We start from the raw sequence: 17339 nt of genomic DNA, 5'->3' as shown, positions 1-17339 counted from the left end.
ATTGCAAAAGTTGGTAGTAATGAAAGTGTAAGATTCTGAATAGCATTTAAATTAATATTATCTTACAGAAATGGATACACAGTTCTACATTCTGTTGTTTACAGCATCACACATTATTTCCTCTGGAATGTATCCTACAAAGATGAGGGGGCACATCATACTTGAAAAATATTTTATCTTGTTCAATAATTAGTTGATATCATTATGTAATAATAGTCAGCCACATACACTGATCAAACTCTCCTGTCTACATTTACATTCTTCATGTATAATCCAGAGGGGCTTGCAGTAGTGTAGTTGGTTGAGGTAATATAACTTTTCAATTGAGTTAATCCTTCCAACCACACTATGGCCCTGGATCAACTCAACCTCTAACATAAATGAGTACCAGGAAACTTTCTGGGGGTAAAGGGCAGCTGGCGCATAAGGCTAAAGTCAATGGCATCTAGGAGCAGATTGTCTAGAAAATGTGCGAGCCTCAAAATCTCACAACCATATGGGCCTCCACAGCCTGTTACAGGGATAGCTTCACCTTCACTTACAATCCATAAGCCCAGGAAACACCTCAAACAGAAAAGTATATTTCTGCTGTTTTCAACTCTACACTAATCTTCATTTTCAACCAGCTACAAACCACCTATGAAGTCAAGAGTGGGTCAAATGTTACTTTCACACTCTACATACCCTCAGAACAGGGTGCTCAGGCACAAGGAAAACTGTACGTCTACAACACTGAATTGAGGTATTCACAGTGGTTAAATATGAAGGCATCTTATGGGATGTGACACTGTGCAGTCTAGTAGAAATTTACTCAAGTTCTGGAGGAATATATTGCCTCCATCATTACATGAAAGCATTGCTTGAGGTTTGCTAAAAAATTTTGGTATCTACATACCAGATTACAGGGCACCACATGCCAGAAGAACACACTTTAACATTAAGAAAACAAAACAAATAGCCACATGCAGAATGATTATGCTTCATATGTGTAACTCAGATATTCTTGTACTCAAATAAAGGTATTAAAATACAGACTGAAATTTCTGTTTTGGCTCTAATTTGTACCAAATATTTGAAACAGCATACATCTTCACTGTAATGTCAATGCACATATAAATTAAAGGCACATCTCATGCCAATTTGTGTTCAGCAAGGACACACAACAGAGTGAAACCCCAGTGTAAGGTTTCTCTGGAGACCAGTGGCTTTAAAGTGAGGAAAATCTTAAAGGGGGGGAATCTCAGAGTGTTCGCTGTCTATAATCACTTGACTTAAACGTTAAATAAGGGAGAACTTTAGATCAAGGAAATTAAATGCAGGTTTCGATGTATTTACTCAATTTACTTTTTATTTTCATGTCTTCATTGTTCTGATGATGGTACAGCCCAAATCCAGCAAACCAATGTACTCATTTCCACCATCTTGCATCCTGAAGCTGCAGACCTGTGTTACAACGGAGACAATATATGGATCAAGAACTGACAATGTAACATATTTCTCAACTTCTACTATGTGCTATGTAAGCATTCAGTAGGTCATGAGCTATGGTGCTGAGGTGTGCAGTAGCACCATCACACCACCAGCACAGCTTAAGGCTCAGGTTTCACTGAAAGACTTGTACTTGTACAACAATGCAATGGATAAAACTCACCCCTAATTTGTCACAGATCAAGGATTTCTGTTGATCTGTCATATTGTTATCAAATACTATAACTTCGTGGAGCTGTTCAACAAGCTAGAAAAAAGAAAACAAAACCGTGACAGAGGTATGAATATTCAGGTGGTATCCATCTCTTTTTACTATATTGCATTATCATGTCCATGGGCGTGAGTTCCGTACAAATTTTTAAAACAAATTCTTGATTTGTATTTAATTCAAAACTGCTAGATAATGTTGACATTAATCCCACCTGTGCAACACAATACCCTTCCTGCATCAGTCTGTCCACAAACTCTGTCAACATCTCGTAGTTGTTGTGATGACAGACTTCCAACATACCATTTACCCACTGGACAGGTACAACCTAAAAAAACAAAATGTCATAAAGTATTACAAACCAAGTTTTAGTCAACTCTATCACCCATGAAGAGGTAATCTTAAATCCTTACATAGTATGGGCTGGTGGCTAGATTTTCACCTCAGGAGTAACAGTATTAGTAATGACATAACACAACACTTCATCAGCCAAATCATGTGCAGGTACCATTACAATACCGCATTACAGCGCTCAAACAATTTATACAGTCAGCAGGTTGTGACTTGACACATTATATAAACACTTCTGAATTCTGTTTATGAAATGAGATGCAATCAATTTCATTTCAAATGTCTCTGGCTTTTACATACATCAGGCCTGATGAGGTAAGTGTAGTGTAGACCTCATATGTCAAAGATCTTTGACCTACATGTGAATGTGTACAATACCTGACTCCCACTGAGGTAGACAACTGGTATTTACCAGTACACCTATTCCACTTCCCATCATCTTCATCAATCTGTGATACAGACTCATTCATTTCTGTCAGGTGGGTACATGGAGAGACCACTGACAAACTTCTCTTTATATTATCAATATAATTGGTCATAAGTGTGTAAATTTGTAATGCATTTAATTCAGTTAATTTGGGTAAAAGTAAAAAGTAAAGCTATCCCTGTACCAGGCCGTGAAGGCCCATAGGGTTGTGAGACGTTGAGGGTCCCACATTATGTAGACAATCGGCTCAAAGATGGCTTTATGCACCGGCCTCAATTTACTCCCCAGGAAAATTATTTAATTAATTCTTGGTACTCATTTCTGTTAGAGGCTGAGTGAACCCCAGGGCCATAGTGCAGCTGGAAGGATTAGGTCAACTGAAAAAAATTTAATGACCTCATCAGGACTTGAACCCGCGATCTTCAAGCTAATTTAAATAAAACTGTACTAATTTAAATTTTATAGTAATGCTCTTTTTAAATTATGTTTATTAATTAAAATTTTATTAAGTTTTTTATTTTATATTATTATTTATGTTAACTGATTAATGTAAGTGATTTTAATTATGTAACTCATGTAATTTAGTATATGTATCTGGACACATGTATTCTCAAAGGGACTATTTCCACATCCTAGGTTTGTTACCTGTATGGATATATGGAAAATAAAGGAAATAAATTAATACTGAACTGCCAGGCCCTCAAGGAAGAGGGTAATTGATTTTCAGGGGAGAAGTTAATCTTTGTCATTGACATGGGCAAACACTGATAGACTTCTCTTTAATTAATACTGAACTGCCAGGGCCTGACCATAACAGATCAAAACCTCATTCAGGAGGAAATTAAGAGGAGACTGAACTCGGGTAATGCTTGCTATCATTTAGTCCAGAACCTTCTGTCTTTTTGTCTGCTATCTAAAAACATAAAATTTAGAATACACAAAACTGTAATCTTGCCTGTGGTTCTGTATGGGTGTGAAACTTGTTCTCTGACATTAAGGGAGGACTGAGGGTATTTAAGAACAGGGTGTTGAGGAGAATATTTGATCTTAAGAGAGATGAAGTGACGGGAGGTTGGAGAAAACTGCATAATGAGGAACTTTATAAATTGTACTCTTCTCCAAGTCTAATTAGAATGACCAAGTCAAGGAGGATGAGATGCGTGGGGCATGTAGCACAAATGGGGGAGAATAATAATCCATATAGGATATTGGTGGGAAAGCAGAAGGAAAGAGACCACTGGGAAGACCAACACATAGGTGTGTGGACAATATTAAAATGGATCTTAGAGAGACAGAATAGGATAGTATGTATTGGATTGATGTGGCTCAGGATAGGGACCAGTGGAGGGCTCTTGTGAACATGGTAATGAACCTTTGGGTTCCATAAAATGCTGGGAAGTTCTTGAGTAGCTGCACAATTGGCAGCTTCTCCATAACGGCTCAGCTCCATAAGAGTGAACTGCCAGGTCCTCAAGGAAGATGGTAACTGATTTTCAGGGAAAAAGTTAATCTCTGTCATTGACTTGGGCAAACACTGACCCCAGCTACTTCTTGCACATCATCAGCATGTATCTCAATGCCTGGGCCCTTGAGGCGACTGCAGGACTGAAGGCAGGTAATAGCACGTCGTAGATCACCTCCAGATGTCTCCACTAAACACTTCATAGCATCTTCGCCGCATGATACCTTCTCCTCCGAACAGATCAACTGCAGTCGCTCCCGAATCAGTTCACTGCCTGTACAATAGAGAGGTGTTCATACCAGAATGGCTCCCTGATGTACTGACACATGATGGGCATGTTCCTTTTTGGCCACCTAGATAATTAATCAGTTATGTTTAAATTCTGATTAACTGGATGTGACTGGTGCAATAATTAGAGTAATCAATTTGGTTTGATCATTTAGATTCACGGTTTTCTGGAACTAATAGAAGTAAACTGGTGATGTAGAAATATTACATTGCCTTGTTTGGGTTGAAGTGTATGTCTTGAAGCTCATAGTTCTTTTGTGGGATGTGAAGCCAGAAAGGTCCAGCTGGTTGAAATAGGTCCTGAAGCTGACAGCTTGCAGATGTGGGAATACAGTGGTATATCATCATATTCAGTGATTTTGACCCGTAAGAGCACACATATTCAAGTTAAGTGTGAGGAACTTAATCTGAATAGGCCAATTGTAAATGAAGGATTTGTATTAGTATTGAGCATGAAGAGCTACTTCATGGAGGTCTGATGAGTTGCAGGTACAAGCCATCTTGTTTCAAACTTTAAGTTAATGGGCATGTTTGGCTGCTCCACAAAATTATTCAAAATAAATTAACATTTTGCATTTTGTAAAATTACATCAAATGTAATTATCTGAAACATATCCTTAACCTGCATCACTTTGGCCACTCCATTAATTTAAAGCTCAGGAGTATAAACTTTTGAATTCTAACTAATAAACTCCAATCATCAAAGTGAATCGCTGTCATTCGTTGTATAGTACATGATAGGTGTGTTTCCCCATGAATGCAACTCTTGAGACAGCATCAGACCTCTATCAACTGTTACGTAGCCTAACCAATGGTATAGGTAAAAAGGTAAAGTTGTCCCTGTGCTTAACTGATTAAGCACTACGCCATGAAGGTGTATTTGGGGAATGTATGTATAGATCCACATTTTCTTGACCTCAGCACTAGTTGGAGGTGAGTGGTCAGCTTCACGCCTCTGGTACTCATTGGATAGGAGGCTGGGTCAGCCCCAGAACCAGTCTGGATGTCGTGGAGAAAATTCTTGAACCTACCGGAACTTGAACTCTGATCCCTCGGTCATCCAGCCCGTAGACAGTCGCTATACCAACTATACTATCCCGGCTCCAATGGTATAATCAGAACAATTACCGTGAGATATTAACCAATCCAATTAAATTACCCATCCATATTCCAGCTACTATTTCATGAGTGGGAGGCCAGGAAGGCTTGACCAGTTATGAGCTGACCATCCCTCACTGTTGCTTGGACTATCACAGAGCTTATAAAATTTTGCATAATCCATGGTATCAAAGTCAGTGACAAGAGTAACCGGAAATGGGATGGATGACCAGAGTGCAATTCCTGCAGTGGCACAATTCTTTGCCTCACTATTGTATCCAGACTGCTTTTGGGTCTAACCCAAGCTCTTTCCCCAAGAGTGATGTTGCTAGAGAGTGAACAAAGCTGACCACTCACCTCCATCTAGTGCCAACATTAAAAATTCATGGAGGTAAACCCCACTCCCCCCATACCTCTTTCTGCTGCACTGGAATAGTATGACTATACTGCAACCTTGATTATACACTTCTTAGGGTCCAGCTAAACCAAATGTAAAATTTAGGGAAGTGTAAAATTAGGGCAATTAGAATAATACAGTATAAGAAAGAATGTATTTTGCTTTATACCATAACTTAGAAAGCCATTTAAAATGCAAATACATTGGGGTCTAAAAAAATGTACTCACTCTTTGATAGTCAATATCTTTGGAACAAAATAACATGTAGTTACAATTCTTGTGTGGAGAGAGAGAGCGAGTCATTGTATGTGTTCGAAGTGACCACCATCAGCGGCTAAACAGGATCGATGCTGCCGAACTGCTGAGTGAACTACGACTGTCAGTGTGTCCAGTGTGATGGCTGCACACGACGCTTCGATGGTTTCTTGTAGTGCGTTCAGTGTAGCCGGCTTTTGTCGATAAACTTCATCCTTCAAGGTTCCCCATAGGTAGAAGTTCAGAGGTGTTAGGTCTGGAGACCGTGGTGGGTACTCAATAGCACCTCTTCGACCTTTCCATTGTCCAGGTAGAGTGTCATCCAAGTACGCCTGGACATCTCAATGGTAGTGAGGTGCAGCACCATCTTGTTGTAAGTAAAATCTCTCCTCTCCAAACAGCTCTCAAATGGAAGGGAAAATTGATGCCTGAAGCATATCGAGATACACCACAGGAATGGAAGCTGGACTTGTTACTATCCGTGGTAGCCCAGATCTTTGCTTATGCACATCATAAACAGTACCGTTGGCTTCAAATTTATCCCGAATACGGGCAATTGTTCGACGTGTTGGTGGCTGAGTTCCAAACTCATTCTGCCCATTGTCATTGTACCTCTTTAATGTTCTCGTACTTCCAGTACCACTTCAATACAGCCTTGCGTTGCTCAAAGAACAACCTTTCAGCCATTGTTGCTGCTGTCTTCTGCTCACAGCGCACACGCGGCACGACACTCACGTGACTCATGTGACCTTCGCCATCTGTTGAGAAAACATTACACTACTCTACCACGCAAGAATTGTAACTACATGTCATTTTGTTCCAAAGATATTGACCATCAAAGAGTGAGTACATTTTTTTGGACCCCCCTTGTATGTACATGGTAACTCTGCACAGGCATATTTGAATTATATTATGACATTTCATCAACTGCTGTGGTAATGTACCATTGGTGAGATGACACAATGGTCACAACTAATGAATGGAAAGGATGTGGAAGCAATCGGTCATGGCCTACTTCCCAGGATTTGCCCGGATACATTGGTAAATATGGTACAGATCTATCACCACTATATTGTTAAACAGCTGATAACAGCATTCTACTTCTTTTTTTTTTTTTGAGTTCTCAGTTAGTATAGTTCATTTTCAACTTTGTTGTACATTTCAATAATACTATTCTCAGCATCAAGTTAACATATATACTTTCTGGCTGCTTCCAGTGCTTTATGTTCTGCTACTTCCTCTTCCACTTCTGGTTCTTCTTCTGGGAGAAACATAACACTGGTTAAAATTTAATGCTGTTATAAGCATTTGGCCAGGATCATATAAAAAGTGTGCCAATTTGTGAAAAAACATAAAGTCTGGGAGAATGAAATCAAAGTTTCACTGCATTCCTTAAAACAAAATATTTATCTCACTATTTTGTATAACTTTTATGTAAAACTTGTTCCTATCTGTGATTATTCACTGAGATATAGAGAGAAATTAAATTAAGCCCGCAAGTAAACTGACGACTCTGACTGGCCAAAAGAGATCAGAAGTATAATTTCAAGTTTGTTTTGAGCAGGGGAACTCAGTATGAAATTCCACAAAAATTACAGACAGCAATGTTAATGCTGTGTCATAAAATGATAAAAAAGGACATTCATTACACTTATTGTCTTTTGCAAAAAGTAGAGTTGAAATGAACTCACCAAGTGGTTTGAAGCGGAACTTGCTACATCGGGAAGTGATAGGAGGGATGATGCGGCTCACGTAATTGCAGACCAAACAGAACCGAGTTGTTCTGCTTTCTCTTTCCATGGTTCGGCGCAACGCAGCCTGCGCTGCTGGTGTCATTGAGTCTGCCTCATCCAGGATCACAATCTTGAACGGTGGGCATGGCCTTCCACTAAAATAGAAAAGAAAAAAGTAAAGGTATCCCTGTACCGGGCCATGAAGGCCCATAGGGTTGTGAGACGTTGAGGGTCCCACATTATCTAGACAATCGGCACAAAGATGGCAGTAAAGTCGACAGCCTTATGTGCCAGCCGCGCTTTACTCCCAGGAAAATTATTTAATTAATTCCTGGTACTCATTTCTGTTAGAGGCTGAGTCGACCCCAGGGCCATTGTGCAGCTGAAGGATTAGGACAACTGAAAAAAAAAAATCCAATGACCTCATCGGGACTTGAACCCATGACCTTTCAACTTGTAGCATAGCCCCTCAACCAACTACACAACTGACCCAAAGTATATCAATATCCCCAACAACTAGTGTTGCTCTGAAATCTATAACAACTATTAGGCCATAACTAACATGCCGATAAAATGATCACCAGAGGACTCCTGCATCATGAACACCAACATCAATCATTTTCCACCCATACTTCTGTCATTCATATTTATTAGTGTAAATACCCTAATGATTCCACTAAATTTAGCATATGAAAGCAAGCTGGCTGCAGTGGCAAAGCTTCTCATTTGCACAGGGTCCAGCAGTGGAATCTGACAAGTCTGGCAACAATGTAAAGTATGGAACAATGGCTGTGGAGCTCTGTGGCTCGCCTCTGTTGACCCTGAACACTTGCAGCTTAGTGAGACACAGACAACTGACCAGAGAAAAGTGTGTCTACGATGACTGCACATATTGAAACAAAATCAGTTACTGCTATACAATGTTAATTTCACCACTGCTGTGTGTGATGAAGAATTTTCATGAAAAACTACTAGAAATAGTGAGATGCTCTACAGAATATTTCACTGGTGCCATTTAAGAAATAATTATTTGATAAATAAATTGCATTGTCTAAACACTATTTCTGTAGTTTTTCCATTCCCCTAACTGATACACAAGCTACAGAACAGTGAACCCAAATCCATCATATTCAACCACTGGATGCTGTATCTGGAAGCGGGGTGCCAAGTTTAAATCTTGGTCAAGACACCAGCAACCCTGACTGGGGTCTTTGTGGGTTTCTTTGGTCTCCCTGACAAAGATCAGGGTAGTATCTTCAATGCTACGCCATGTTCTGCATCCTATCCAATTCATTCCTGTCACTCTACCAAACAATGCTATATAGTCTGAGTTGCTGACAATGGTTACTAAGAAAACAGCTCAGGTGGCTACACTCTGGCTTTCTTGCCAGACTCTTGAGTTCAATCAGTGGCGCACAGTACTATTTTTGGTAAGGGAGGCAGTGGTATCTAATGAACGAACTGATAGCAATCAACTCACCAAAATTTATTTGAAGACCAAATCTATTCTCCAGTTCTCAGCAGCAAAATTATTGATGACATGGTCGTAGAAGTCTTCATTGTTGCGAATGTTTTCCAATAATTTCTTCTCAATGGACAACAGAGACAACCTGGACATTCTCCCTTCCCCTTGAGAGTTCCTCGCGTAAGTTTTATTTCTCTTCAGTGTAGAAAACGAACGTTCAACCGAAGCACTACTTGCAGGAATTGTCACGATCAGTTTACATAATTTTGTCAGCTGGTGTAGTACACTGTCAATGTTTGTAGTTTTTAGATGTAGCAAAAGCTGACTTGCATTCTGGATGTTTAAATCTTCATTAGAATAAAATACACTCAGTTCACTTCTTAAACGAGGAAAATTTAAGTGCTGGCCATACGCCGTTTTCAGTGACAAAAAAGGAATTTCAGGAAATGTCTTTTTATACTCCTTACTGTAATTAGGATTTATTAATTCAAGAAATTTTTGCTTTTCTAAGTTCTGAAACCTTAATTCAATTTGATTCACAACATTATCAAAAATTTCATAATGAAGTTTTCTGAAGCATTTGTTTACGTCTCCTACATTGTCAAGACGCAATCGTTTGCTCTGTGATTCATTGATTTCTTCATTTGAGGACGTTTCAGAGAAAAAGTTCTGGGAGTTTCTCTTTTCTTGGCTATATCTTCTTTTCCTTTGGTCACTTTACAGATACAAAAAGATATGTCATTTGATTTTGTTTGTAGTATGTCGAAAAGAACGATGGTTACTGAAAACAGCAAGTAGAAAATTAAAAGTTGAAATCTTGCAGCACAGAAAGAAATCCTTGAGTGGCAAAGTACGTTTCATTATCCCAGTTATCTGGATTTTCAATTATATTTTGGAACATGGTGTTCTATTCAAATCTGTACTCGTATACTGTCTCTACTAGACGACTGTTATAGTTCCACCTGGTTGGTGTGAATTTCGGAAACCTCTTTTTCACTTCTTGATCCAAACAGTGCGTCCTTTTATAAGATGCAGAGAAAAAAGAAGAAAAGCTGTTCAGTGTTTTGAAAAACACATTGCACTCTTTAATACTCAAGACAGACTGTGAAAGTACAAGATTAATCTTATGTGCCATACAATGTATGAACATGGCATTTGGAAACGTGTTTCTCACTTTAGTTTGTAGCCCATTAAGTTCAGCTGACATGACCGCCACCCCATCATACGTTTGCGCCACTATTTTGCTGCCAAAACCATACTGAACTACACAGTCTATAATGCGTTCAGCTAACACCAATGCAGTTCAATCAGCACTAACATCCAAAAATCCTAAAAACCGTTCTTGTATTTCACCAACACTAGTTGCATATCTTAACACGATTGAGAGCTGTCATTGGCTTCGAATGTCAGTCATCTCGTCAACCATTAGAGCAACAAAAGGGGCCAAGCTTACTTCTCTTTTTATTTCTGTTAGAATTGCGTCACTTATTGAGTCAAAAAGGTTGTCTTGTATTCTGTTCGATAAACCTGTAAATACTGTAACAGGTTTCAATACTGTAAACTTACGTCCTTACTGTTTGGCATATATCCCACACTCCCCTCTTCACTTTGTCCCACTTATATAACTCCTTGGCAAAGATCACTGTAGAAAACAATGTTTCCAGCAGTTCCTCTATTGTTGCATGTTGATTTGTTGCTGTGGGGACATGTTTGTTTGTAAGAGCCACCCAGTAATGGCTCTACACGCTACAATGTATACCATAGCACACATGCTGGGGATGGAGTGTATTTTGAGTTAGGACACCCGTCTTTAACTGAAGGAAACTAGAGACTTTTCTGTGTGGGAGACTCTGAGCTTGAAGGTATGAGAAAGGACAGAAACATCACTGAAGTAGCATTCTCTTTGCATGGTTTAAACTCAGACTGACAGAGTACGAAAAATGCACTGGTTGCTAGAGCCATTCTGTTCAAAAGAATCTTGGGGAAAAAATCCACTTACGCATGGAGACTAGGATGGCTTCAGACAGCTCTGGCTATATATGCTGAGGTGTATAGGATGACTGTGCCACAATTCTGGGTGTCAGTCGCTGGCCTCCCACCACCATTGCCTGGGTCTGACCAGGTCAGGGTACATGAGATATGTGATGGACAAGGTGCCAATGAGCAATGTTTCACCTGAGTACTCTGGTTTCCCACAAGTGGACTCAGTTTCACCCCACTCCACAAATTAAAAAGAAAAAGACATACAGCACACCTAGCTTGTTCGCTGGATAGTGGTGTGACCTGGCATTCAAAGAGAAGTTGGTTTCGGTGGGCTTCCTGCATACTTTATGACTCTAACAGCCGTCCAGTCTTCTGTACCAAATCTTCCATAGACAAACAGATCAAAGGCGCTACTGATATATTGGTCTTTTATCATCTGGACAAAAGAACAGCTGTTCATTTCTGCAAAACAACACTACACCAGCCCATCACAATAGCGTGAAAAGCAGATGCAGCAGGAAATTCTGGGAAGAACTAACTGCTACTTTCCTTTCACTACAATGTAAATATTTGATCATCATCATCAGTAATCTGTCAGACGACAGGTCCACAGTCTCTTCCAAAACAGTTTCTCCACTTAATGCGATCTTCTGTTTTTGGAAAGAGACTATCCAGGAAAAGTGATAATGTGGTAGTTTTTCCATTTGCTTTCCACATCGCAGTACAACAGCCGTTCAAACCACTCTGGTCACGCCTGTTGCTATACGAACTTGAACCATCTCGAGCATCATTTGCTCTGTGCTTCAAGTCGCTGCTGATGACGCTGCTTCCGGCATCAGTTTTTGGTTTTTGGTGTCTCTCTTCGTCTGATGCCTACCCTTTGATCTGTCCAGCAAGGGAGGCCCTGCCAGTAGCTACGCTACGCTACCGCTGGTATAGCTCTCAGGGTCCTTGGCATATTCAAACCCCCTCACCACGATAAGGTGGAGACACCAAGGAGGATGTAAGTATTTGATACAAGTAGGAAAAAACTTCACTGTTTATGTGTAATGAGGTCAATAAAACAACACAATTTGAGACGCTGCAATGTTGATATTACTGATGGGAGTAATTTATGATGTATGTCACTGAGGTGGCCTCAATAACATGATTTACATATGAGGTTTCATGATGATCAGTTCAGGCATTCAGGTTATATATCAGCAATTTTAGAGGTTACAGTGTTGCTGTTAATAACAGGGCAGATTTATGAACTATGCTGTTGAGATGGCTTCAGGTGGTATGATATACCTGCCAACTTTCATGATGACTGATTCAGGCATTCCACAATCTGAGAGGCTGCAGTGTTTGTATTACTAATGGGATGGATTCATGAAGCAGTTGAGATGGTCTTAGGTTTCATAAAGATCAGTTCAGGCGATCAACAGTTGTTAGTAGGGTGGGACAGACACACACAGCACGGTGGTCTCATAAGCCTACTTGCATTTTTTTTTAATAAGTAGGCTAAAAAGAGACATATAAGAAAGTTGTGTGTATTTAACATTCATCATCTCGATACGGGAATCACAGTGAAAGAATTATAACCATTTGGTACAATAAATTTATACTCACTCAGGTCGAATGCTACTTGCCGAAAACTGAGCAAAGCTCTTAACTTTCTCACGGATCACCTGAATACCTCGTTCATCTGATGCATTAAGCTCTAATATCCTGGAATGAAAAAGCAAGTCTTAACATAGCACAGTGTGATATCTGTCTACATTTTCTTATATTTACAGTTTATTTAATGATGCTATTCAAGTTTCCTAATCCTTCCAGTCGCACTATGGTCCTGGGTTAAACTCAGCCTCTAACAGAAATGAGTACCAGGAATATTCTTGGGGGTAAAGGGCGGCCGGCGTGTAAGGCTGACAACCTTGCCGCCATCTATGAGCCAACTGTCTAGAAAATGTGACAACCTCAACATCTCACAACCCTATGGGCCTCCACAGCCTGTTACAGGGATATCTTTACTATTTTTTGCTTTATCAGTAGCTCAGACAGCACAGTGTCAAATGGCAGGAGCAACGAATTACAAAGGTAGGGAATGACTGCAGCCTACGTTGAGGTATTATCACAACATCTACATGGCGTGGACTATAGAAAGACACATAAATAATCAGGATAAATGGTCTCTGGGTTGAGGTTCAAACCTACACTGAATCAACTAAATATGAAGTGACTGCGGCATCTGGTACTTTCACACTATATATACGTAGGTCGTACCGAAAGTTATGAGCAACTTTCTTTTGCATGCAACCTGGGAACAGCAGACAAAAGAGAGTATAGTGGTAGGTGGAACCAGCTGTTGTGTTAACCTTGAGTGTCTTGTGATGTCAATAGCTTGCATCAAGTGACCAGTATCACACCTAACAAAATGGCCGACAAAGATATGTCGTTTCGCCAGCATGCTGTCATCGAATTTCTTGTGAAAGAGGAAATCCCTGCTGCAGAAAGTCACCAGAGACTTCAGTGTGCTTATGGAAGTGTGCAAACCATGCACGTGGATATAGACTGCATGTTTCCAATGTTGCTTATTATGGGATCAGATTCTGTGTTTCTCTTGTATCAATTACTTAGCAAACAGGTTTCATACTGAAGCAGAGCAAACTTGAATAAAGTTAATACTGAGGCATAAGGATAGATAATAATTCAATGTGTGCTGAGCATTTATCTACTTACACATTAACCCTTGTAACAGGCCATGCAGGCCCACAGGGTTGTGAGAAACAGAGGTTCCCACACTTTCTAGACAATCGGCTCACAGACGGCAGTAAGGTTGCCAACCTTATGTACTGGTTGTCCTTTCCTGGTACTCATTTGTTACAGGCTGAGTCAAACCCAGGGCCACAGAGGCAGAAAGGATTGTGTAAATTGAAAAAAAAAAATCCAATGACATCAGGAATTGAACCTGCGACCTTCTGGCTTGTAACACAGTGCTTCAACCAACTATGCTACTGCATGTTCCACTTACTCATCAATAGGTGACACACTTAGATGTTTATTTTTAAAATAAAAATCATAAGTCTGGCCTCATGGACTTGTTGGACACAAATTCTAAGATTAGGCTTTGGGTCTTGTTTTTACAGATAAACTTTAGCTAAGTGTTAATGTGACAGTAACTTTTAAAGTTACTTGGTCACCTGCTAACATGTATGAACTGAATTTTAGCTCTATATACTTGGGGGGGGGTGAAATTGTCCCAGTCCCTAACTAAGTAATCATTATACCATGAAGATATACTGGGGAGTGGAGGTATAGCTCCACATTTCTTGACCTTGGCACTAGATGGAGGTGAGTGGTGAGCTTCACACTCCTGCCACTTTACTCCCAAGGAAAGGTGCTGTGGTAGCCACTGGATAGGAGGTTAGATGGACAGCAGATTTGATCTGGATGCTGTGGAGAGGAGAAAATTCTTGCACTGCCAGAAATTGAAACTGAGCTGTCCAGCCCGTTGCTATACGAACTCCTAGTTCTCTGTACTATACTATGATAAATGCAGCTTTTGGGAAGCCATAATTTGTATTTTTGCTACATAAGATCGGGCACTTTTATTGCACAGAAAGACACAATTCAAACCCTGACCTACAGAATTCCCTAATAAGCAGTCTGGCCAGCAAACTGCAAGAATAAAAAAAACCAAGAAGTCATTCAGGGTTTATGATGGCAATAATATATTAAAAGACTGGCTAACCTTCAGCACATGATGGACACTTTTATTTTGTCCCTTATGCTAAACATACCTGAAGTGAGGTACAGTTTTATGTTCTGAAATATTAACACACTTGGATTTGGTGAGCATCCAGTTTGGTTATGTTAGTTTAGCTTTATTTTATGTTAATATTTTACTTATGGTTTTTACAGTGAGAATATTCCTTTACTTTAAAGCAGGAACATCATGAGCACATTTCTCACCATATCATTGTGTTTAAAACATTATCCAGCTTGAACTATTGAATATCTTATTCATATACAGAGTGTTCATAGCCGAGGCTGATTCGACACTGATTTTACCGTCGGCAACTTCATGCGAAAGCGATGCGCCACCTGCCGAGGAAATTGCTGTCGCGCGGCCGGAACTGTTAGCGCACATTATTTATTTCTTCCGCTAATTATTAATCAAATATAGTAATTAATATTGTACTCACCATCATAGAAGATGTTCAAAATGTCTGCCCTCTGTTGTGAGACATGCCTGAATTCTTTTAAACAGATTTTGGGAAACTTGTTGCAATTCACGTTGCTGGATGTTGTCAATTGCTTCCCGAATATTTTGTTTTAGAGCCTCCAAGTCATGTGGATTGTTGGCATACACAACATTTTTTAGTTTTCCCCACAAATAAAAATCACAGGGGTTTAGATCTGGGGATCTAGGGGGCCACAAACCCTTGCTAACAATTCTATCGTCACCATTTAATTCCCCAAACACACCGCGTAATGCTCGGATAGTTTCCTTAGCTGTGTGTGGAGTCGCGCCGTCTTGCATAAAATAACCGAATCTTTCTTCTGCAGGTGCCAAATTAACGAAAAATTGGTTGAGTATTTCATTAATGTATCGTTGAGCATCAAGAGTTCCTTCATAAAATATAGGTCCAATGATACGGTGTGCGCTAACCGCACACCATACGCCTATCTTTTGGTCGTAAAGGGGAAGTTGAATTAGCGCATGAGGATTTTCACTACTCCAGTACCTGTTGTTTTGTGAGTTAACATATCCCGAGAGATTAAAATTAGCCTCATCTGTGAAAAATGTCAGCTTAGGATCCAGAAGTCCGTCATGCACATGATTGATAAACCAATTACAAAACCTCACTCTTTTTTCATAATCCACAGGTTTAATTTCATGAACAACAGTAAATTTATACGGACGAATATGCAACAGTTTAGTTGCTGTCCATGCACTGCCTAAAGAAACACCACTTTGTTGTGCTAATCGCCGCAAAGATTTTCGAGGAGAATTTTCTAATCGATGACCGATGTCATCAAGTTTTTCCTCAGTTAAAACACGATTTCTTTTTAACGGCTTTCTGTCAATTAAAATGCCGTGGGTTCGAACTTTCTTCACTAATTTGGAAATTGTATCCCCAGATGGACATGTTGTTTCGGGAAATTTATGCCGAAATTTTGTCCTGCATGATTTGTATGAGTGTGTTTTCACATAACAATCATAAATGAAAACTCTTTTTTCTAAACTGTATCTCGCACGAACCATAATAAAGTCACAGAATAATGCACTATACTTAGCTTCTGAAACACTTGAAGGCTAAACACAGACTGAATCAGCGCATGAATCACCGCCCGTTTGCCGGTCGGTGCTAGAGCATCTGCTGAGAGCAAATTCTCGGAAGTTCCCTGGACGTCTGATAAGCCTGAATAATGAACACTCTGTATAACTGAATTAGTCCTTTGGCTCAAACAGTACCATTTTTGCACTAAAAGAATTTACAATACACTTCCAATCTTGGCTAAAGGTTCAAAATTTTGGAATGAAAGCAGATATGGCAATATTATATGAAAATATGAGTATCAACTGACCTATCTTTATAAATATCACCAAAAAGTTGTCTAGCAGCGGCCAAAATCGTGCTCGTTTTACCAGTACCTGGAGGACCATAGAAAAGTAGATTTGGCAAATCAGCACCATTCAGACATTGCCTCATTACCTGTACAACATCATTCTGTTCAACAACATCGTTCACTGTCTGAGGACGGCTGAAAACATAAACAAAAATCACGAGGCTATAAATCCACTCATTCAACACAGCACACGAGATTAAAAAAAAAAAACATTATATTCTATTACAACCCCGCATGTTACATATAAGCCATGTATTATCATCATAATTTTTTAGGTTAAAACATCAACTTACTACTTCTCCACCCATGGTGTAAGCGACGGTTTCTTCTTAGACACTCCTGATGAACATGATTTTTCCTTCGTTGTTGATGAACTTCCCTGACCTCCACTGAGTTTTCCGGTTTTCAAAAATGCTTGCATTTTATACAGCTTTACTCAACCTCTTCAGTGTTCTTCACCATGTTCACCATTGCATGCTTTCCCGCCGAAGAACAAATTAAACCGGGCAGACGCAATCACAGATTACTAAGAATAAATATGCAACTCATTTTAATCATGGACAACGCT

At 39.7% G+C, this 17339-nt stretch overlaps 1 protein-coding gene across 1 annotated transcript; it reads right to left on the bottom strand.

Annotated features, from left to right (window-relative positions):
• Nucleotides 1-463: 463 nt before the first annotated feature.
• Nucleotides 464-17303, bottom strand: LOC111874453 (replication factor C subunit 4). Its single transcript, XM_023869971.2, has 8 exons — nucleotides 17065-17303; nucleotides 16730-16906; nucleotides 12767-12865; nucleotides 7666-7862; nucleotides 4014-4210; nucleotides 1911-2024; nucleotides 1652-1735; nucleotides 464-1443 (listed from the first exon to the last, which is right to left on the bottom strand). Exons 1-8 carry the CDS (start codon nucleotides 17190-17192, stop codon nucleotides 1354-1356), a joined length of 1086 nt encoding a protein of 361 aa, XP_023725739.1. The 5' UTR covers nucleotides 17193-17303; the 3' UTR covers nucleotides 464-1353.
• Nucleotides 17304-17339: the final 36 nt, after the last annotated feature.

Source organism: Cryptotermes secundus, unplaced genomic scaffold, assembly GCF_002891405.2.
Source record: "Cryptotermes secundus unplaced genomic scaffold, Csec_1.0 scaffold382, whole genome shotgun sequence".
In the NCBI taxonomy this organism is placed as follows: Eukaryota; Metazoa; Arthropoda; class Insecta; order Blattodea; family Kalotermitidae; genus Cryptotermes; species Cryptotermes secundus.
This window is presented reverse-complemented; position numbering and strand designations above follow the sequence as displayed.